General features: G+C 41.0%; 2 protein-coding genes across 2 annotated transcripts; both read left to right on the top strand.

The window, feature by feature from the left end:
* The first annotated feature begins 738 nt into the window (after positions 1-738).
* LOC138403719 (uncharacterized) lies at positions 739-7,003 on the top strand. The gene is made up of 4 exons (XM_069505361.1): positions 739-1,266; positions 3,101-3,271; positions 3,780-3,893; positions 4,405-7,003. The coding sequence occupies exons 1-4, from the start codon at positions 946-948 to the stop codon at positions 4,582-4,584; spliced, it is 786 nt and encodes a 261-aa protein (XP_069361462.1). The 5' UTR covers positions 739-945; the 3' UTR covers positions 4,585-7,003.
* Positions 6,106-23,776, top strand: LOC138403727 (uncharacterized). Its single transcript, XM_069505382.1, has 7 exons — positions 6,106-6,124; positions 6,218-6,347; positions 16,819-16,931; positions 19,599-19,756; positions 20,942-21,043; positions 22,517-22,691; positions 23,537-23,776. The coding sequence occupies exons 1-6, from the start codon at positions 6,106-6,108 to the stop codon at positions 22,661-22,663; spliced, it is 669 nt and encodes a 222-aa protein (XP_069361483.1). The 3' UTR covers positions 22,664-22,691; positions 23,537-23,776.

Below are 23,776 nucleotides of genomic sequence, written 5' to 3'. Positions count from 1 at the left end.
CTACCTACGGTGTTGCTAAGTAAAAAATCTGAAATTCACTAGTTTTGTTAAATATTAGAGCCGGGGCACACGAGTACAGTGTGACAAGGCTACCTTGGCGCGTGGCGAAAATCGGAACTAACGTTACCGTCAAATGTACGCTTTGTTCTTTGCACAGATATGTCCAGATTTGCAACTAGCGTGGCCCCGTCAGTCCCTCTCGCTCAAGCAGATTTTCTTACTTGTGAAATGTCATTCCTTCTACACTTCACGTTGTTTGTCAAATACTCGCGTACAAATACATTTTGACAAACAATAAAAAGTGGCCACGGTGATAAGGACAAAGCATAATCATTTTGTCACGTTCTAACAAGAGCTTAAATGCATTTAGCTATCTCGCTCTAACAGTAAGTGTCACAATAGGGCTACTTCTAACAGTCCTTATTCTGAGGTTCTTTGAATATTCTAGCCTTTGTCTGGCCTTTGTTCTCCAACAGCGCCTCCCTGTCAATGTCACTCAAGTGCCAAGAGAGCCTTGTCCGGTGTCCCACTCACGAATGTCCCACTGTAAAAGATGTGCTCGGGGCGAGCGTAGTAATTATTGTAAAACTGACTTAGCTAGTGCTTATCTAGCTATGAATATCTTTTCAAATAACATCATAACATCTTTTTTCTGTGTTAGAACCCAGAGCCATACAGCCAGTTGAAAAGAAAACTGTCATACGTTTTATTTATGGTTTCATTAAAAAAAAACCACGAAAACAAACATGGCGTGCTAGTACAGCGCAGCGTTAAATTCTTATTTATAAATTAAACTTTTTCGATTAAATTGAGTAGTTTTACAATAATGCGGCTAGCGCCTCTCGGTCGGAGGCTCTGCGTCGCGCGGCCGCGGTGCCGTTAGTGTGCGGCGGGATGCGAGGCTGGCGGGCGATGCGGTGAGGCAGGGCTCGCGGCTGCGGGGCTATGCACGCGGCGCCGGCGCGCTACGTGTCCGCCAGCGAGCTGTACTGCGCCGACGAAGTGGAGCTGCTGCTGGACGAGATCCGCGAGCTGGAGCCCACGAGCTGCCGAGGCGAGGACGTGCAGGACTTCGAGATCGCGGGCAGCGGCGGCGCGGGCGCGGGCGGCCGCTCGCCCGCCGGCACCGAGCTCACGGAGCGCTCGTGGGACTCGCACGCGCACTACTCGCGCGCGCCGCCGCCGCGCCCGCGCGCGCTCGCGCCCGTCTACTGCCGCGCCGCCTACCTGCTCACGCCGCAGGGCGCGCTCACCCTGCTGCTCGTGGTCAGTGCAACAGTGCTCAGCACTCACAGTCTACTGATGCATCCTGATGTGCACATTGCTGGAAGTCAAATCCCTGATAATGGCTCAATATTAGAGGTCATATAACCTTCTACAAGTTTTTAGTGTTCAGAAATTGTCCTTAATACCCAGCAGTTGTTAGTAAATACTAACCCAACTTATTCAAATTCTCATTATTTTAACAAGATTGATTGTTTGAAAATTTTATGGGATCACCACAATTAAGGAATGCAATTCTTTACAGCATCAGGGCTGACAAGTTGGGTCCTTGAGTTCAAAAAGTCTTTACTTGGTAGGCACCTCCAATATCAATTGTCTACAACTGACAGTTTCTGAATCCCATCAGTTGGTGGTCAGGTCGTGTACAGCATCAGGACTGAAGAGTTTTTTATTGGGTTGCACAGTTTCTCTTTTGATTAAAAAAAATAAGCAAATCGGTTCAGAAATCTCAGAGATTTCTGTAGGTAGAAAAAAACAATTCCTGCTCTTTTTGAAAGTCAGTTTAAAAAGTAGCCTATATTACTTCTTGGTCAATCCTTTACTTGTCTGTGAAAGTTCAGTCAAAATAGGTTCAGTTCAGCCGATCCGAAGATTAGCCAGTTCAAACAGACAGACAAAAATTTTAAAAACATGTGATTCAGTTATGGTACAGTTCAAATAACCACAGGTTCCCACGTGCATGTACTGCGACGAAATTGACAATGCAGAACACAGTATTTTACTGCGTAAAGTGGGTCAAAGAGAGGAAGGAACTTATCTCGAAAATAGGTGATATATGTGTCAAAAATTTAGTGAACAAAATGTTACAACATGAAGACACATGGATGCTTGTTGCAAGCTTTATGGAAAAAATAATAAGCTCTAAAGAGGAAGAAGAAAGGCGAAGAGAAGAACAAGTTAAATAGGAATTATATTATAGACAATAATGTTACTGTGTTTAGGCTGAAAGGCGGGCACACGGCAAACAGGGCGACAGAAGGGGTTTTTTAGCCGGTAAGAGTCCGGCTCTACCTTCGGGTGTCCATGAGGATTTTCCCCTTCTGTATAAAAAAAAAAAAATAAAAAAAAAATAACCATATGAGCTTAATATGAGGTCACAATTTTACTTTGTATCATTTATGATAGGTATGGAGATGGTAGTCAGGGTATGAGGCGGGGGGGGGATGCTCAGTGGCTATCATTCAGTGTTGAACACCTGCAGGGTAATTTACTAATTCTGTGTCTAACACTGAATGATAATTATTCCCGTTGAGTCACACCCCCGTGTGTAACACTGTTACTCAACAGGAATTTTCTACATTGCTGCTTCAATGAGTGAATATTACAATATTTTTTTGTAGAAAATCTTCAATGGATTAAAAAGAAATCTTAAATGAGCTGTGTGGCTATGATTATTATTGTAATAATCTGTTATGTAAGCTGTGATAGCCTAGTGGTTAGGACGTCCACCTTCTAATCGGAGGTCGGGGGTTCGATCCCGGGCATGCACATCTAACTTTTCGGACTTATGTGCGTTTTAGGTAATTAAATATCACTTACTATAACGGTGAAGAAAAACATCGTGAGGAAACTTGCATGCCTGAGAGGTCTCCATAATGTTCTCAAAGGTGTGTGAAATCTACCAATCTGCACATGGCCAGTGACTATGTAGACTATGGGAAAAATCCTTCTCACTCTGGGAGGGAGAGGAGACCCATGCTCTGTAGTGACTCGAGATGGATTGATCATGATGATGATGATGATGAATCTGTGATGTGTGTCTAAAATGTAAAAGAAGTAAAAAAAGAATTACAATAGTATGTGAATGTGTGTGCAGCTGTGCAGCGTGTGTGTGTGCGGGCTGGTGTGGGGCGCCACGGGGCTGCGCGCGGGCGCGGCGCGCGATCTGCTGTTCGGCGCGCTCACGTCGCTCATGCTGCACACCATGCGCGCCGTGCTGCACGTCACGCGCCTCGACGCGCTGCTGCCGCTTGACTGGGACAAACTGGTAATAATTAATGTCCCACTTGTGGGCAATGGCCTGCATTCAAATGAGAGTCTGGACTGTGGGGATGTTTAAATTTTTTTAGTTAAACTCAGGCCTCTCATCTCACAGAATGATTTTAAAAGGACAAGATAAGCTAGCAGTCCTTTTAAACTAAACAAGGCTGTTAATTGCTATTTGCCGAGACATGTACATGTCAGTACTTTTCTCCCATTTGCGAGGAAACTAAAAAACCGGCCAAGTGCGAGTCAGGTTCGCGCAACGAGGGTTCCGCACTACAATCGTATTTTTTCGATATTTTTACATACAACATAGTTTTTGAATGTATAAAATTACCACTGTAGTACGGAACTCTCGGAAAGGCGTTTTTCGTGCAGTCAAGATGGCTCTTAGCTAATATAATGTATACATAAAGCTTTTTGGATTTTACGTCGATAGATTTGGGGAGAGCCTAACTCGGGCTGAGATGAAGTATCACAAAGTAGTTAGCAATTGAGTGGTGACGTTGCAGGGCGGCGCTGCGTTCGTGTGGAGCGCGCTGTGGCTGGCGAGCGGCGCCGCGACGCTGCTGGTGCGCATGGGGCCCCTCGACAGGCCGCCGGGGGAGTTGCTCTTTGCTGCTGCGGTCAGTACACCATGACCAACCATTAGATGCCTCCTGCTTAGACATAGGTCTCTTGTACGGACTTCCACACCTTGCGACTCCTTTGATGTCCGTCTGTCTTCCAACGCTGCGCTTTCCGGTGCGATGTCGCCATTCTAGCACCTTGTTACTCGTATGTCTTCAGTATGCGCCCTGCCCATTGCCACTTCAGTGACTTTTCACAGGCTATTTTAAGTAATGGCTTTGCACATGATTTTTCACATCATCACCATAAGAGTTTGGGCCATAGTCAGCCACGCTGGCCTAGTGCCCAGGGTTCGGTCCCAGGTACCCACCACTATTTTTCGGAGTTATGTGCGTTTTAATCAATTAATTATTTATCACTTGTTTTAATGGTTAAGGAAAACATCATGAGGAAACCTGCGTATCTTACAATTCTCGATAATGTTTTCAAAGGTGTGTCAAGTCTGGCAATCGGATTTTTTACAAGCTACCTGATGGTCCATCTCGAGTGTATTGTATGGTTTTTCAGATGGTGGGTCTGAGCGGCGCGTGCGCGGCGTGCGCGGGCGTCGCGCTGGCGATGCGCGCGGCGGTGGCGCGGGCGCGGCGCATCCCGCTCGAGCACGCGTACCGCGCGCTGCCCGCCGCGCCGCTCGCCGCGCCGCTCGCCGCGCCGCAGCCCTCCACCTCGCGCGACCACGCCTTATAGTGACCCGCCTCCACCACCGACTTCTAAACACGTGGCGCTCCACACGCCCGGCCTAGTGTCGTACCAGTGCGTGCAGAAGCGAACCTTCGCAAGCCTGTAAAGGTGGCTACCCACGGTGCTCTGCGCATCGACAACTGTTCCGAATGTGAATACATTCGCGCTCTAGAAGCGTACAACGCAGCACGCTCTGCGGCGAGCGAACCACGCAGTGGCGTTTACGGCTCTGGCTTCCAGCCTTTTTAAGCCTCATGCAGTAGCGGTTTTCGCATAACCACAAAACAATGTATCAGATTTGGATAGATTCCAAGCATCAAAACACTTCCGTTCAAAGTAAAATGGACTGTAACTGGCTTGTTTTAAAGTTCAATTTCATTCTACAGCCAGCGCTCCAAGCGAAAACATTGTGAAACTAAAGTGGTACTCACCATTTTGCTCTGACATTACTATGTTTCGACGTTCGGATTCTATCAAAGTGAGATGTAAAATCTCATACTATTGTTCCCAGAGATCAGTGTGTTCGTACGCAAGCAAAGCAATCCGTTTATTTAAGTTTCCTATAACACATTCGGCTAGATTGAGATTTGACAGAAATGTGTAAAGTTATTAAATTCCAAAAATCAAGGGGGCCTTTGATTAGTCTTCCATAGAACACGCGTGGTTCTTGTAGATATCTGTGTACTTGAGCAGTTGCAGATGTGCAGAACACAGTGGGAATGCGAACATAGTGGATAGCCACCTTAATTCATTGACTCCTGTACAAGCAAAACACAAAAAAGTTCATCCAACCTTCTAGCAGCGTTTTATCCTGTAACAGATAGCAGTAACAGATCCACTCAAGTTTGGATGTTATATCTTTGCAGTTAGACCCAATTTACATTGCAAAATATGCAGTTGTATCAGTCGACTCTGTCACTGTTTGAGAGAGATTGTTGGTCTTGTTGGTACGGGAAGTCAGTACTGGAAGCGAATGACGATTATATTTAAGCACTGTGTCACTATTTTTTTTTAAATTCAGATACAAGCTAGCCCTTAAATGCAATCTCACCTGGTGGTAAGTGATGCAATCTAAGATGGAAATGGGCTAACCTGGAAGGAGTATAGCAATTTTTATTAAACCTATGCCCCTTTGGTTTCTACACGGCATCGTACCGGAACGCTAAATCGCTTGGTTTTGCTTTGCCGGTAACTAGCCACGGCCGAAGCCACCCACCAGAACAGACCAGAAATTAGAAATTATAAAATTCCAAACCCCTGCCGGGAATGAAACCCGGGTCCTCCCACTAACAAGAACACAGCGCTTACCGAATATCGAAAGCAATCAATTCATTAATACTGATTCTGATAATAACTAAATTTTGAGTATTCATGTCTTTTGTTACCAATGTAGTAAGAAAAGGACAAATTCTTATTTTAATTTAAAACCCAAACCTCGTGACTTGGTGCCAGTTTTAAATTAAACAAAAGGTTTTAAGTTATTAATTTAAAATTAATTTTCTGACCTTTTTAGCAATAGTTAAGAAAATGGCATGGCAGAATCGACGTAATTACCTAATATACACGTAATTGGTAGGGCCATATGATATGTCATAAGTGGATTTGATCTGCATAAATATAATCGTCATTCAATGAACAGCTCGGCCGCAAACTCCTGCGACCAGCGACCAGCGACCAGCGACCAGCGACCAGCGACCAGCGACCACTGAACACCACTCCAACTTGAGTGCTGTTTGTCGTGCAGCTTTGCTCATGCCATATACTGTGAGGTGACTTGTGACAAGTCACACTTTGGAAACAAAAATGGTAAATCTAGTCTGCGAGAAAAAACATTTTACAGATCCTTGTCTCAATAACTTTTATACTTTTGTAGAAGCCACTAGTGTCACTTTATCCTTTGTCGTTTTACCATCGAAATAAATATTAATCAATCTATCTGTAATCTATAGATAAGAAACTTAGCAAGCATTGTTTTTGTCAAAAGACAAATAGCAATCTACAGGTTACAGATAGGACTGATTATTATTAATTTTGGCTGCTAAGTTTGATTGCTAAACACCATACTGAATCTAGATTTTTGGATAGGATCAGTTTTGTTTTCAATGTGCGAAGTGTGTTTCCAGCATTATTTTGTAGCGATGTTTGATATCGTAATATATCACGAAGGAGTTAGTATGTGAAAAGACGATAGACTTGCGAAGTGAACTGTGTGTGACGTGTGACGTGTGCCGTGTGACGTGTGACGTGTGACGTGTGACGTGCGACACTGTGACGTGTGCGTAAAAAGACGTGTACGGAGAGTTTTGTTATAAAACTATTTCGATGGATCCCCAATTTTGTACCCGATTTGATTAGTTCTGTGCTTTTTTAACTGTGTATTCTAAGATGTCTGAGGAGGGATGTGTCAACATTAATGTAAGATCCCGAGACCTTCAACCATTTGTTAACCAAGTATTTTTGTCATCCATACTATCCATACTAATATTATAAATGCGAAAGTGTGTCTGTCTGTCTGGAAAATCAAAAAGAGTTCCCACAGGATTTTAAAAAACCTAAATCCGCGCGGATGAAGTCGCGAGCATCATCTAGTAATACATAATTGAACATACTTGTTGGGGCGCTTCAAATTAGGACAAAAATAACTCATTTGGTATGGCACACCTCTTCCAGTGTACTTGTATAAGTGCTTACATTTCAGTGATGTCGGGTATTAACTAGCGATTGATAAAAATACTTTCCACCTGGTTAACAAATGGGTCTAGGTCAATGTTTGGAATCTTGAAATAATTTGTATGCATATTTTGCACAGCTACTAAAACTGCAGGATTATTGTTTAAAGTGACCCTTACTTGGATGCCCGATGCATCCAAAAGGGACCAGCAGCACCCAGGCACACTGGGAGGTTACCTGGCTGGCACCCCACATTAAAATATATCTAAATTTTCGAAGCTTAGATTACATACCTATTTCTAACCGACTTCAAGCCAAAAAGGTTTAAAGTTGTCCAAGTTTTGAAGTTGTTTCTTTTTTTAAAGTTTTTATATTATTTTTTTAAAGCTAAATCAATAATGGGGCCGATTCTCTTGTACACAATGGGGCCGATTCTCTTGTACATAATCTCTAAACTAAACTAAATTAACAGGTCTAAATCTAGTGCTATCCTTTTCCGCAAGCAACATTATGAAAGGGATAGCAATAGATTTAGAGGTGTCATTTTAGTTTAGTTTAGAGTTTGTGTACAACGGAATTAGCCACAATCTCTAAACTAAACTAAATTAACGGGTCTAAATCTAGTGCTATCCTTTTCAGCAAGCAACATTTGAAAGGGATAGCAATAGATTTAGACGTGTCATTTTAGTTTTGAGTTTGTGTACAACTGAATTAGCCACATTTTTAAACTAAACAAAGACATTAGATATTAGATCAAAATCTTTGAAATGGGAACTTTGAGGGGTAAACCTGCAGGCACCTATCGAATTTGCTACAGATTGCCACAAAAATACTGAGTCTTCTAAAGCGAGAACTTTCGACTTTTCTAGTTGCATTGAGGTCTTGATAGAATAATTATAGACAGGAGGGAGTTTCCCTGAAAGGTTTCTGCCATGAATTGATTTGTCTATGAGCACCCGTAGACCACAACTTTTCGATCAGACCGATTGTGTATATGATACAAATTGAGAGAACTGCCAATTTAATTTAAAACTTTTAAACTTCGTTATTAATGTCAGTTTTATGCTTAGTGTTTAAGTTTGTAGAGTAACGCTAAAATTTAGAGACTTTAATTTATAATTCATTTTCCGTCCTTATTTAGCAATATTATAAAAAAAGATGGCGATACTCTAAATTTAGTTTAGAAAAAAACAACAGAATCGACACTATTGGTAATTATTTTGGCAATGCGACAGAAACTAGTACCACTCAGTAGTATAAACAGTTTAAGTATATTCATTAGTCTTCACGATCAGTCAATCAAAAATATGTGGTTTGCGGTTCTCTGGACTTGGCTCAGATCTATAGAGCAAACTTTAACTTTGCTCAGGCCTAAGTTTCAGTTAAAATGAGACAGATTTATGTCAGCGATATAACACTGGTAGTGATACTGAGCACACCTAAAATTTAAAGTATTCGCATCCTCTTCTTACTAATGTAATATGAAAAGGACAGACACAGTTTGACAGTTTTCAATTTAATTTAGAGCTGTCAAACCTCGTGACTTTACTCGCTAATCGCGAGCCTTTTGTTTAAATTTGTAGCGTGCACTAAAATTTAGTTTTTAAATGTAAAATTCATGTTCTGTCCTTTTTTAGCAATATTAAAAAGAAAAAGATGCAGATACTCGAAATTTAGTTCAGAGAAAGACAACAGAATCGGCGCCACTGTGTTCTTTTAACGGTATCTGAAGTATGAGTAAAGCTCTATAGATTTCAGGCGTTAGTGTTTATGTTTAGATATGTGTAATGATTAGGATCAGTGCACACTGAGAGTTATATTTCGTTAGCTGTATGTAAGTCGTACTGACAAGGGAGTAGAGGGTGAGTTGAAGACATTTCCGTGAGTGTCGATTCGAGGGAGGTTGGTTCTATGAGGGTTGAGGTTAGAAGAGGTCGGGAGATTGTCTTATACTGCCATTAGAGTTCGCCTGAATTCACGTCCATTTTGTGTTTATTCTATTCTAGTTTATTGATCTGTAACAGCAGTCGAGCAAAATAGATGCAAAAAAAACCGGCCAAGTGCGAGTCAGGCTCGCGCAATGAGGGTTCCGTACTACAAACGTATTTTTTCGACATTTTGCAGGATAATTCAAAAACTATGATACATAAAAATAAATAAAAATCTGTTTTAGAATGCACAGGTGAAGACCTTTCATATGATACCAAGTAAATCTTTTTTAATACAGTGTGAAATTTTAATGGTTATTATCCTGCAGCGAGATGATTTTATCTGGATAGTACAAATTGGATTTATAAGATTTTTTATTACAGTCAAAAAATGGCAGATTTAGTAATTGTAAGAAACAAATCTCGAAGGCGACCTTGAGCCAATAAATCCATACTAATATTATAAATGCGAAAGTGTGTCTGTCTGTCTGTCCGTCCGTCTGTCTGTCTGTCTGTCTGCTAGCTTTTCACGGCCCAACAGATTAACCGATTTTGATGAAATTTGGTACAGAGTTAGCTTACATCCCGGGGAAGGACATAGGCTACTACTACTTTTTATCCTGGAAAAGTGAAAGGTTCCCACAAGATTTTTAAAAACCTAAGTCCACGCGGACGAAGTCGCGGGCATCATCTAGTAAATAAATAAACCTATTTTTATTATGTCATGGAGTTGTTCACTGTTGCAGTAATTATTAAAAGGTGTTGAATTGGGTGGTGCAACGCTGGCAATATTTTCCAAAGTGGGTTCCATTAAAGCGTTAGGTAGGAAAATGATGACAATATTTTCCAAAGTGGGTTCTATTAAAGTGCTGGGTGGGGAAATATTGGCAATATATTCTATTAAAGCTGGGTGGTGAAATGTCGGCAATGTTCTCCAAAAAATATTTTGTGCGCTCATCTATTTTGTTAGACTGTTGTATTATTCATGAGCATTGTAATGTATAGATATTATTGTTTCCTCAAGTCTGATTTTGATGCTAGTCCATTTAGTGTATAAGTTGTAAGTTTATTTGTCGACTATTTGTATGGAGCAGCATTCCTTGGTAGTTTTTGCACAAACGTTAGATTATTGTGTGTGCGATGTTGGGCGTCTCTTGCACTCTCTATTATGGTCTTATAGTTGGCGCTGACTTGCGCCGCTCTCGATCTCTGGTTTCTTGCGATAGCGCTGTGGTACTTAGACCGCACAGTGTAGTCATTGTGAGTTGAATGACGTCATTCAGCGCTATAAAGCGGCCATTATTTGACGGTAGCGATACTTTAGAAACCAGAGCTTTAACACGCAGTGTCACCTCATCAATTCAATGTGGGCTTGTCGTGTTCTGAACATTAATTTTGTAGAGTTTTCAGTGGATTATGTAGGACAAAATCCATTGAAAATGTATTGAATCAAAATATATTTCTGGCCACAAATATGTTGAATTAATAATATTAAATATAATAAAAATATACTTAATCAAAATATATTTCTGGCTAGGACGCGGACGTCACAATATGGCGGACACGACTTTTCGTTCTTTTTTTGGACGCTTTATTTTAACGATATTTGACCTTTGAGTGCTCTGTCAGGATGTCTGTTATTGAAAAAGGTATGTACAGTACACGAATTGAAGTCCACATTTGAATGCGGTGAGTGAGCGGTTGCGCCGGTCAGTGCTGACCTTTATGTGGTCACAAAGAGGTTGAGTTGTTCCGTGATGCAGCTTTACTATTGTATACAAGTAATGTATGGATTATACATTATACACATAAACGTGAAGGGTAATTTTTACTTATTCAAAGTACAATCGATCTGATTTGGCACTGGACGGTCGATCGATCTTCGGCGGGCTTGCCTGTTCTGTGAATATTTCGCAGGGAAATGGTGAACACCACGATTTGAAATCTCGCCAAATGGTCAAATAAGAACTCAATTTGATCATTTCACTAAACAAATCTAGTGATATAATTATACAATGTAATGAAGCATAATAACAGAAACTAGAAATCAAAGCGTGAAGCTCGCCCGACTTCAACATACATACACGTGTACAAACAAAAGTTATTTTTTACTTTGTAGTGGTTTTAGAAGTCGGGGTTTTTAATATTTTTTTATTTCCTTATGCATGAGCTCCTTATGTCAATAAAGCTTTAGACCTCTGGAGTTGGATTTTCTACTGGTGTCATGGTTTCATTGTAAGTTCGCGGTAACAAGGTACTATAGGCCGGCACCCGGGTATAGTACGGCAGTCGGCACCCGGGTATAGTACGGCAGTCGGCACCCGGGTATAGTACGGCAGTCGGCACCCGTGTATAGTACGGCAGCCGGCACCCGGGTATAGTACGGTCCCTTACGCATTTCAGCGAATACATATTATTATGTACTTGTCTACCTTTTAACGGTCGAAATTAATACGCTATCCATCCACGATTTGCTCTACTAAAGATACAAATTTGGCATAAACTCCATACCACAAATCTCTATCCTTAGTAGGGCAAATCGTGGATAGATAGCTTGTTAATTGCGGCCGTTAAGTTAAGGAAAAATAGATTATAATCGATCCGACCGTCCGTCATGCCAAAACAGATGTAGGTATTATTGTATTTTGTTATAAGGGTTCTGTAGACGAAATAATTATATTACAGTATATTATATTATGCCTATGTTATGTACTTATGTAATATAGACTGGGTATTTTAAGTCAAAGTTATTTATCGATTTAGTACATTCATGTATTGCACTGTATTTATTGTCTGGTCGTACATAAACCAAACTAAACTGACAAGTGTAAATAATAAATAAAACAGTGCCATCCTTATCATTCCTTTCCCTGCGCACGATGTTTGTCATGTCAGTGTAGTTTGTAATAATTACGTACTTACAAAGTATCAACCACCATTCATTTTAAAGATTTATTTTGTTTTTAACGATACCCTTTGACCCTCAACCTACCCTTAACGATATCCCTTCTTCCCCAACTCATTCTGCCTTTAAAAACTCTAATTTAGTTAAATTCGTGAACCTTTCCTTACCTCCATAACCCTAAGGGCTACTCCACATTGTGAGAACTTCTTTGACATAATAAAGGGTTTTTGAAAATTCAGCCCCTAAGGAGGTAAAATGGTGATTTGAAATTTGTGTAGTCCACGCCGATTATGTCGCAGGCATAACCTAGTGTCTAATAAGAAGTTCTCATGATATGGAGGAGTGCTCGACGTCCTCATGATCTAGGTTGGACTTGACAAAAGTCACGTGGTTGTATAATATTGTATAACAAGTCAAATTTAGCTCCTCACGCGCCATTTAAACTTTTTTTGTCAAGTTTCATGTCAAAAGTACGATTTTAGTCCTTAATTTAAAGGTAATACGTAAGTTTGACATGACAGTTGACCCATAAAGTTAAAATGGCGCGTGAGCAGTCATTTTTTTACAGACTATATGCGAAATACATTTACTGTGACGCTTGAGTAACGGATCAACTAGTTTGCATGGTACAGTTCGTAAGACATTATATATAGTTAGTCGTAAGGTTTCAACATAATATACCGATTAAGATGTTATAGGATGTAATTTTATACTGTCTGTACTCACTATGTTATACTATTTCTATTTGACGTTTGTATGCCGAAATATATTATAATCGGTACAAAATTACTTCTCATGGGCCATTTTAACTCTATGGTTCAACTGTCATGTCAAAAGTACGGTTCACCTTTGTAATAAGGACTAAAATCCTACTTAGGATATGAAATTTGACACATAAAGTTAAAATGGCGCACGAGAAGTAATTTTTACGCATTATATTTATTTAATTGACAACTTTTGACTGCCTCGTTTCGATAGATGTATGAAGAAAGACTACAAGCTGACCTCCTGTTCTGTGAACAGGGAATCCACCGTTTAATCATACTACGCCAAAAATGCAAATATCGAAATTAAAATGTTTGGATATTTCCAACGCACGCAAACCCAAACGTAATGTAAGCAAGGTGTTTTTGAATATTAGGGTTCTTTTACATTTTAAAATGTTTTTAATTTGTAAGATTCTGTACCCTAAAAATTTAAACCCCTTATTAATTTGTTTTTCTATACTTAATATCATAGCGATTTGGCATTTCGCATATGCGCTTTGGCGTTATACGATTATTTTGCGTTTTTGGCTTTCGCTTTGTGCGTCTAAACGGAGTCCGCGTGTATTCTTCTGTTGTTCTGTGTATTGAAGCCCGTTTTCCACCTATGAGGAGCGGACAGGAGCTGTGTGCAATCGTCCAATCAAATTTTTAAAAGATGACGTCATTTTTTTACGTCATCTATTAAGAACCTGATTGGTCGATGAAATACGTTTCCTCTTCGCTCCGCTTAGGTGGAAGACATGACATAGTTCTGCAACAGTCGCTTCTACTGCGTGTTCTAGTGGCACGTGACCAGACACCGGCATTGTACCTTTCCAGACAATCAATAAGAGTAATTTATTACCTATTTTGAATAAATCATTTGACTTGACTTTGACTTGACTTGTAGATATGATGAGTCAAATAGAGGGTAGTATATTGCAGCGAGTATAATTAACCTGTCGTACTCGCGCTATGAGCTTAGGGAGTTTGTACCGTTCTTTGTTTCCTTTGTATGCAGCCCGCGCGTTGGCTGACGTTGGAAACGTAACCACATGTGGAATGATGACTATATATATCCAGTGTGTGTATAAAGTGCGGTGGTAGTGCCGTGTGAACGCCGCCTCAGGGTGCAAACGGCGTCTTTGCAGCGATTCAGTAGCGCGTTTCGTTAACGCGCGTCTGCATCGCTACTTTTGGCCGCTAGTGGCATTTGCAACGGCGACAGTAGCGATTCAGTAGTGATACAATCGCATAGTATCGATTCAACATCGCTTCTGCATCGATGCAAACGCGCGACTGTATTGATTTAGCATCCTTTATTATATGAGTGCACCCAATATTAACGTCGCCTACGCTGTGGCTGATTCTGTACAAGGAGCAACAAAGACAACGTGACCGACGTTGTCTCGACCGAATTCATGTTGCAACTGTAGCGTCCACAGGCGTCCAAGACAGGTAGTCGCTACATCGCACGACTGTATCGATGCTGTGTCGCGATAGTAGCTATGCAAAAATATACCACCAGTGGCGGTGTGGCGACTGTATAGTCGCGCTGTAGAATCGTCGCGAAAAGTCGTGGGCGACATACCCTATAGGCGCGTGGTTACGTTTTCAATGCGTAGCGAATAAGGGCAGCGGGGCAACAGGTTTGATGATAAATCATTGATAACAGGAATACTTGTACACACCTTTATATTTGTTTTTAAGCCTTTATTATTATACAAGTGAATATTTATTATACATGTTGTGCGCTATCCAAAATGAATGTATATTTGCGAAATGTAATTTAGCGAATAAACAGGGCTAGATCAAACATCCCAGCGTCTCTTAGCATTGATGTAACCCTAAAAACGTTGGTGTTTCAGTTTCAATTGTATAATTTGTTTATTAGCAGAGATCTGTTATATTACTGAAGGAGCAAACCTCGTAAAGAAAACGTCGAAAAAATTCGCTCCCACCTGTTAAAATAAAATCCGGATTTAGGAAAAACGTCTCATCTTTTTTACTCTTGTTACTTTAACCGTGATAATTGCGCCATATGATATGATTGACGGAGAGAGACTGACTACTGATTGATAAATAGCACGAGTTTTTGTACTCCTTCTGGCGTACAAAGACTCGTATTTAGACCTAATATAAGATTGTACTTACATCGACAGTGTTGTCATCGAGGATCGAAACACGGGAAGGTCAAAGCAAAATTGATTTTTAAATACAGTTGTTTTGAGGTTCGAATTCGTCCATTTCGTCCACTAGTTCAAGCGGAAACATTGTAAAATGACAATCAGTAGTACTGAGAAAACGACCACCTTTTGGTTTTAAGTGTCGGTGATTGATTTTGTATGGCCGTGGGCGAGATGTGCAGGTGTAATAAGGGACAGTCAAGTTCAGGCGTTTTTGTAAAACGTTGCTCGCTCTAGTAACATAACATCTCCCTGGGTGAGAGTATTATGGATTTTTCAAATCACCAATTATTGTATTAATGCATTAATCTGTATGTTTGTATAATCAAGTTTTTTATATTGTAATCAAGATTCGTTTTATAATATTGTATTATACATATCACTGAACTTCTGCTTGATTCCTCTATGTTCGTACACCGTTTGTTAGTACACAATATAATCTATATTTCCTTGACTTACTTAGGGTTTATTTTACAATCGCCAAATAAGTTACTTTAATTAACGAATTTTTTTAACACTCTGAAGTCAAAAACTAAGAAATGGCAAAATTCTTCAAACATTATTTGGCGAATAAAAAGTCGACTCTTTGGGTACAGTTCTTGCAATTAGAGGCGTCTTTACCTATGGTGCCGGGTGTGCGGCGCACACGGGCGCCGGGTCTAAGGGGGCGCCGAGCGCCCTCTAATGCGACACCTCCAAAGATGCGTCGATGCCGGCGCTCTCAAAGACCCTGCGCTCGTGTTATGGCCGACGCCGTCATCATTTAAAATTGCACCATTTGCATCTGAATTTCCGTTTGAAAATATAACTAGTCTACTACTACTATAACAGTATTCTATTTTGACCCTGCTCCTACTAGACTAGGGGGCGCCAGGGTACTGGTTGCACACGGGCGCCACAAGGGCTAGAGACACCTCTGCTTGCAATGCTATGAATGCAAATGCTACTGAACTTTACTTGTGGTAACGTCGTTTACATGGTCATTGCGTAAGTGTGCGTGCATGTCGGACCAATCAGTCGCGAGCAAGCGCTGTCAAACGCACAAATTTAGTGTACCTTACGTATACCGATACGACTTAAACACAAGCATGAGTCAGTGGCCTCCGTGAAATGCAAGAACTATAACTGTCCACTGGCGAAGCAGACCAATAACATTATTGATAGACGACGTGTTAATTTTATAACGTCATTTTAATAATTTGATTGGTCTGATGAACACGTCTCCGCTCCTTTTCGCTTCAATGGACTAGCACCTTAAAAGTTAAGTACGAAGCTATTTTGCTTACTCTTAAGTGAGCTAAGGAGAAATAGATGTTATACTATGTAAGTGTTGTTTTAGCTTCGATCACACAAACACAAACACACACCTGTTATTGTACACTTTGATGATTCTCCTCGATATTCATTCGTTCGTTTATCTCTGCGGTCTCTGACGTAATGTAAGTGTAAATGATTGACAATTGACATTTGAGTATTAGTATTGTCATCCCTAGAACGGCATCTCGAAACCTGCATCAACCTTTATTACAATCTCAATTGTTCTGATTGGCTGAATTTGTGCGATTCTTGTTGCAACAATGCATTGTAGCCAATAGTGAGCGAGCGTCAACCAATCAGAGGTGATTGCGATCGTGACATCGTAGCTGTCATTCTACCGCAATCGAGCTTCTGGCGTTAATCTGTCAATTTGTATGAAATATCACATCATACATTAATAATTCGTCAAAAGTAAATTAATTCCCTTACAAAATATTGTCTGAACTCTGAAGTAACTGCAAAAAATAAGTGAAAATTGCACATTAAAGATTAAAGCTACGGCCATACGTGCGCGTCGTGAACGCGGGATGCGGGAGCGTCCACAACGCGAATCGATACGTGCACACTGTACCCAGTGGCGTGCACTGGAGCTCAAGCCAGGGTATGCATTTTGGTATGACCTTATTTTACGGCAGGTTATAATGAAAAATAAGCATTGATTTATTACAATGAGGGTAAGCAGTGCGTGTATGCCTCTATGAGCTGCACGCCACTGACTGTACCTACACCTCTGCGATTAAAGCTACGGCCATACGTGCGCGTCGTGAACGCGGGATGCGGGAGCGTCCACAACGCGAATCGATACGTGCACACTGTACGCTACACCTCTGCGACTGTTGTAGTCGCGTAGTCGCGTAAGGCGCCATTAAATAACATGGGAGGCGGCTGACGTTCCCGCTACGTACTCACGTAGATGGATTGGATGATGCTTTAAGATTTACAATTAGGATATGGATAGACATATTGACAAATGAGCAATCCTAGCCAATAACAACATTTGCAAACAAATTGTGGACAAACAACAATGATTGCAAACAAACAAATAATTGCAAAGAACACAGTGTAATAATCACAATAATGATTGGTTATATTTGAAAAACAATTGACAAATAGTATTACGACACATTTCACCGCGATTAATAGCCTCATTGGTGACAGAAGGGCTGGCTCATTTTTTGCGCAACGGATCAGCCTGGCTGTCCAGCGCGGAAATGCAGCCAGTATTCTTGGCACCATTCCACGCGGGCATGATTTGTATAGTAATTAGATAAGGCTAGCTTTAAGTTTTATTGTAATATTTTCATTAAAAAAAAATTGACAAATTAATGCCAAATCTAGTGACCAGTATATTTTACCTAAAACTTAGACTCAATGATCTGATTTTGAGTTTGATAATAAATATAATAAGTTGATAAATGATTATGATTCATAATTGACCTACTTTTGTCAATCAAACCAAGTTTTTGTAAACTAAAGTAGGTAAGACATTTGCGAGCCGCAGAAACACCGTGAAGTTGTTACGAGTCCGTTGCTTTGTGTGTTGTACATTGTATTGTCACCGCGGCGACGTGAAGTTGCCGCGGATCGGTGAATTTGTAACATATTATTATTATATGATCTCAGTAATATTTGTGCGAGTAAATTTTAATTTTGAATTTTAATGATAATACATATATGGTTTTTATACAAATTGTGTGTTGTTATTTTACTTTTAGTTGAAACAAGTACGGTTTCGAGCTTAAACGCTTATTACGCGTCATGAAAGTTGATAAACTGGGTGGTTAGGTACTGCGGATCGCACCTCTATCGATACCTTATAGATGCCTTGAAATCTACGTTTGCCTAGTATCAAGTTTCGAGTGTAAGATTACTCTTTGTTCTTGGCCCAACTGTACGCTTGTTAAACTATGCCTAAAGTTGATCACTGCTAAGATAAAGTGCATTTATTTATATTTCAATTCAAGTATCGTGTAATGCCTATCTACTGATCCGATTGATTGGGTGTTACTTTAATTGATTCAATATCGTTTAAATCTGCCAGATTAGGTTTATTGTAGGCATTCGTTCATTTATTGGGTTTCATATTGATAAAAGCTGAAACTTGAAACATCAATTTGCTTAGTATTTCATCCAAGGGTCGGGACACATTACGATGTAACGTCGTCGCCGTTGTAACAATAATGGTGCGGCAAAGTGCAGAGGCATCGTAGGTACGACTGCAAATAAAATAAGTTTCTTTTTGGATATGACATATTATGGACCACACGGAATGGGGTGGCAATGTAAAGACATGGTGCGGTATATAGTATTTATAAATAAACTGCTTCTATTTTGCATTCAAACGATTTCTTTACATTTTACCGCACCTTAGACGAGACGCCGCACGCCGCAACGTGGTGTGTGTCTCGGCCCTTAGACCGAAATATTCGCTAATTCCTACTAAATTTTGCTACTGACATAAACTCAGGGTTTTTAAGTAGGTACAGGTATCCGTACCTGGCTACGTCCAGTTTTCCTATTATAATATTATAATATAATAAAAAACTTACCTTAAAGTGCAGTAAAATCTATTAAATGTACAGCTGACGTAGGATGGTTAATTCGGTGCAAACAGCGAATACGGCAAAACCCGATCGTGAGATATTACGTGAATTTTATCTGGAGAAGAATGTCTTCACTTCTACGGAGGGGGTGCTAAAGGTGCTATCAATAGTAAGTGACAATTTTATCTGGAGAAGAATGTCTTCACTTCTACGGAGGGGGTGCTAAAGGTGCTATCAATAGTAAGTGACAATTTTATCTGGAGAAGAATGTCTTCACTTCTACGGAGGGGGTGCTAAAGGTGCTATCAATAGTAAGTGACAATTTTATCTGGAGAAGAATGTCTTCACTTCTACGGAGGGGGTGCTAAAGGTGCTATCAATAGTAAGTGACAATTTTTTATATACCTGTATTGCTTCCAGAAGGTAGTTCCTCAGGGAATTTTATTTCAGTACTTTTAAAATATTGTTGATAGAGCGCCTAATATAGGTACCTACCTATTTCATATTTGGCGTTCTATTATTATCATCTACTTATATTCTGTACAAATACTATAAAGAGGTAATGTTTGTAAGTTTGTTTGTAGGGGTTAATCTCTGCAACTACTGGACCAATTTTGAAAATTCAGCAAACCAAAATTGGTGACTATCAGCTAGTCATCAATAACCCATCGCCGGCTCACTACTGAGAACGGCCCACGGGTATCCTCCACTGTGTGCTGTTATAGGTGGTGTGCACGACGTCATCGGTGCTGTGGCTGTGCGCGGCGGGTGTGTGCGGGGGGCGGGCGGCGCGTCCGTGGCGGCCGCCGCAATCCTAACGCTGCTCTGCGGAGCCGACGCGCTGCGGCTCGCTGCGTATGCGCCTATGATCTGCTTCTATACGGTACAGCTGCTTATCAGTGACAGAGTGAACTCTCTAGTTCACTGAGGAAACTCGGTTTGTGCTGTCAAATATTAGGCTTGGGGTCTATGACATGAAATTAAAGATACCTACTCGTTTCGTGGTCTACTTAGCGTCAAGCGTAGGTAACATTTGACGCCTGCTAGTGTAGGTGAAGCCTCGTGGTATTGTTACAAGTTTCATAACTCGTGATTGTGCTTACGTACTGAATTCGCGTCCTAAACATGATGCTGTGTTCAACTTAAAGCACAAATTTTGTCTCCCTGTGACATTACGTGAGATGCAGAGCGGCGCTTCAAAAACGAGTCATCATCATGATCAACCCATCGCCAGCTCACTACAGAGCACGGGTCTCCTCTCAGAGTGAGAATGGTTTTGGCCATAGTCTACCAAGCTGGCCAAGTGCGGATTGGCAGACTTCACACACCTTTGAGAACAATATTATGAAGAACTCTCAGGCATGCAGGTTTCTTCACGATGTTTTCCTTCACCGTTAAATCAAGTGATATTTAATTAACTAACACGCACATAACTCCGAAAAGTTAGAGGTGCGTGCTCGGGATCGAACCCCCGACCTCCGATTAGAAAGCGGAGTCCTAACCACTATCGGCATCATGATCAACGCATAGCAAGCACGTGGTTTCCTCTCAGAATGAGAAGGGTTTGGCCATAGTCTACGGTCCACCACGCTAGCCAAATGCAGATTGGCACCTCACTCACATATCTTTGAGAACATTATGGAGAACTTTTAGGTGAGGTGAGCGTACTAAGGTCTTGATTGAAAGACGTATTTTCTTAACGAAGGCTCGTATAATAGTAAATTAAATGTACACTGAATATTCCTTATATATGTATAATATGCTAACACACACCCTACACGTACACAGGCATGCAGAAATTAAAAAGTAAAACAGACTACCTACAAATGTTTTACCTGCAATATTTCAAAAACTTTTACAAAATTATAGGATTTTTTTGTATTTTTTTGCGTTTTACTTTGTGGTATCATATCAATAATCATCAGTCATCATCATCACCACCTGTCTTCGTTTTGGCCAGCGTTAGTTACACTCTGTCTGACGGCGCTACTGGCGTAAGGAACTAGTACTAAACTCGTGTCGTATGTATATTTGAACTTTTAATTTTTGCAACGCTTTCCATTTCCAGGATATAATCGTGTCAACCTGTGTCGGGCTGTGGCTCCTGACATCTGGCGTGCTGAGTCTCGTGTCGTGCGACGCGCAACGCGCGCTTGACTACGTGCACGGGGTATTATCCATTACATTTTTTTTACATAAGTATTATCTACTTCTTTGCTATTCATCCTACCAAGAGAAAAAATTAAATTAATAAAGTCGAAAAATATTAAAAATTAAAATAGCCGAGGAAATATGCAATGCCGTCGCGGCGCGCTGCCTTCGCGCGATGTTGTTTCAGCATTCGGAAGCCGGTCCACCGAAGCGGAGATATAGGTAGGTAATTAGGTATTTAGTCGCCCAATCAAATTTTTGACGTCATCGTTATCATCTACCCATACCCGGTTCACTACTGATTACGGGTCTTCTCTCCGAATATGAAGATTTTGGCCATAGTCCACCACGTTGGCCTAGCGTGGATTGCCAGCCTTCACATACCTTTGAGAATATTACATAATGAAGAACTTTGGAGAAAAGAAATTTCGAGAAATATTTATTAACCTAACGTGACAAAATTCTCAACGTCATCTCGCAAAAACCTAAGTCGACTGAACACAATATTATGTCTGCTCCGCTCCTCTACAACTGGTAGGTACCTACCCTAAAAGTGGAGGGTGGATCGGAGATGCGTTCAGTCGACCGAGCAGATTTTTGAGAGGTACCTACTTGATTAAAATTACCATGTGGTAAAATCAGGTTGGTCTCCACTCCGCTCTGCGTTGGTAGACAGGCGCCCTTAAGTTCGCGGCACGAGGCGGAGGAGTGGCCATGGGCAGACTCGTTTAGCTCCAAATAAATATACATTTTATACGAGTTTAATAAATAATAAGTTACATAATTAATAGTTTCTCGAGCAAAAACTCTGAATTACCTACCATAAAATGTCGGTGGCCGGTGCGGCGCGGCGGCGGGGCTGTGGGGCTGCGCCTCGAAACAAGGTCGATACTTGCGTGCGATAATAATAAAATTTCCGCGATTGTATGTTTACTTACTTATATTATATTATTGAAATTCGATGGTCAGCATTTACTGATAGGTACCTACAACTACTTACGTATCTCTTATTTATAATACTTCCTTATAAAATTAAAATCAGCAATATAAAATTAAAGGCAGCGGTACACATTTCATCTTTCACACGTCAACCGTAATTTCTCCACAGGTCATGCGACAGGTATAACAAGAAATACCAACATATTGTATGTAATACTTATTTTTTTATAAGTACGGGAGGTTTGCATCTGAAATCAGGAAATGTGTCTGATGCGTTTCCTGACTGCAGCTGCAAACCTTACCTGCCTATAACTATCGTACTGCGGGGCAAAGTTAAATATAATTATATCTACCCGATCGGGATATGTAGGAACTAGTAGTTATTTATAATTTTTTTTTTGTGAAAACTTCACTGGCTTAATAAAATTTCTAGATTAAGATTAAAACTATGTAATATGTTTAACTGACCGTGGCGCGTGGAAGTCCCTACAAGAGACCTACGTCCAGCCGTGGACGTACATCGGTTGATGATATGGTTACCCATTTGTTCCAGCCCCTTGCAGTCGTCAACTCGGGGTTAGTGGTAAGCAGCGCAGTCCTATCGTACGTGTCAGTGATCAGGAGATGGGACGACGCTCGCAGGCCGACTGCTCCAACTGCCCGACCGCCCAGGCCCAGCCGGTTCGAACTGGACGTGTAATTACAGTAGCCTAACGAACGTGATCCATGTAAATATTGACAAATTAAGGGTATTGAATTTTTGACTTTGAATCAAGAAGCTTTAGGTCCATTTTACTCTGACGTTATTGTGTTTCGACGCTTAAATTCTATCAACGTTGGTGAGGGGTTAAATCTCATAGACTCATACTAACCACACAGAAACCCATAAGGCCCGGTCTCCACCTAAGCGGAGCAGAGAGATGTCTTCAGTCGACCAAAGATTCTTATCGCGAAAAAATCTTTTAAGTCTGATTGGATGACTGAACACATCTCTCCGCTCCACTCAGGTGGAGCGGACCTAAGGCAAGAGACGGGCGCAGTCGCGCGTCTGCCTCCTGCAGTCTCTGTCGCGGCGCAAACTTGTACTTTAACGACCTACGCAGACGAGGGGCTCTATGCATAACGCTTACGATGGACCACCGTACGTAATACAAGATGAGGGTCTGTCCGCGGATAACAGTCCCTCGTCACAGACGAGGGACTAGAGTGCGATCTTGTAAAGTGGGTAGTGTTATAACATTTGATATGCAAGTGTCAGTCATGTAACGAACACGGAATAAACGGATTGTGTGAATATTCTCTGCGTCTAATTTCCTTCCCTTCGCCCCCAGGACATTACAGATCTATAGAGCGCACTCTGACTTAACGACTTAAGACAGAGTTAAAACGAGACAGCTATATCTCTCACATAAATCTGTCTCGTTTTAACTCAATCTTAAGTCAAAGTCCGCTCTATTCGCAGATCTCAGCCTAAAGTGTGGAAGCTTATCTATACAACACGCGAGTACCACGCGACTCGGTTGAGTCAAATCCATTTGTAGTACCTATGTAGTATGTAGTTGTTTTCTACTAGGTTCCTACTATCAGAACCAGAAAGAATGTGGTGCGGGTGTTCGTAGTCTTACGGCGATTGCGCACTGCACTGGCGTCATCCGTGAGAATACCAGCGATTATCTACGAGTAACGACACACGTCATAAGCTGCCATACAAAACAAAAAGGAACGTATTTGCACGGACTCGGATCGGACGAGTGCGTAACCGCCGCCGTTACGGTTACAAGTATGTTGTCATAATGATTAAACAAGTTTTGTA

This window comes from Maniola hyperantus, chromosome 20, assembly GCF_902806685.2.
Source record: "Maniola hyperantus chromosome 20, iAphHyp1.2, whole genome shotgun sequence".
Lineage (NCBI taxonomy): Eukaryota > Metazoa > Arthropoda > Insecta > Lepidoptera > Nymphalidae > Maniola > Maniola hyperantus.
This window is presented reverse-complemented; position numbering and strand designations above follow the sequence as displayed.

Coding starts and splice junctions, on each gene's coding strand:
- LOC138403719 (XM_069505361.1), top strand. CDS start 946: ATGCACGCGGCGCCGGCGCGCTACGTGTCCGCCAGCGAGCTGTACTGC. Junction 1,267..3,100: donor CGCTCACCCTGCTGCTCGTG/GTCAGTGCAACA, acceptor ATGTGTGTGCAG/CTGTGCAGCGTGTGTGTGTG. Junction 3,272..3,779: donor CGCTTGACTGGGACAAACTG/GTAATAATTAAT, acceptor GTGACGTTGCAG/GGCGGCGCTGCGTTCGTGTG.
- LOC138403727 (XM_069505382.1), top strand. Junction 16,932..19,598: donor GCACTGGAGCTCAAGCCAGG/GTATGCATTTTG, acceptor GTGCTGTTATAG/GTGGTGTGCACGACGTCATC. Junction 21,044..22,516: donor CGCTTGACTACGTGCACGGG/GTATTATCCATT, acceptor CATTTGTTCCAG/CCCCTTGCAGTCGTCAACTC.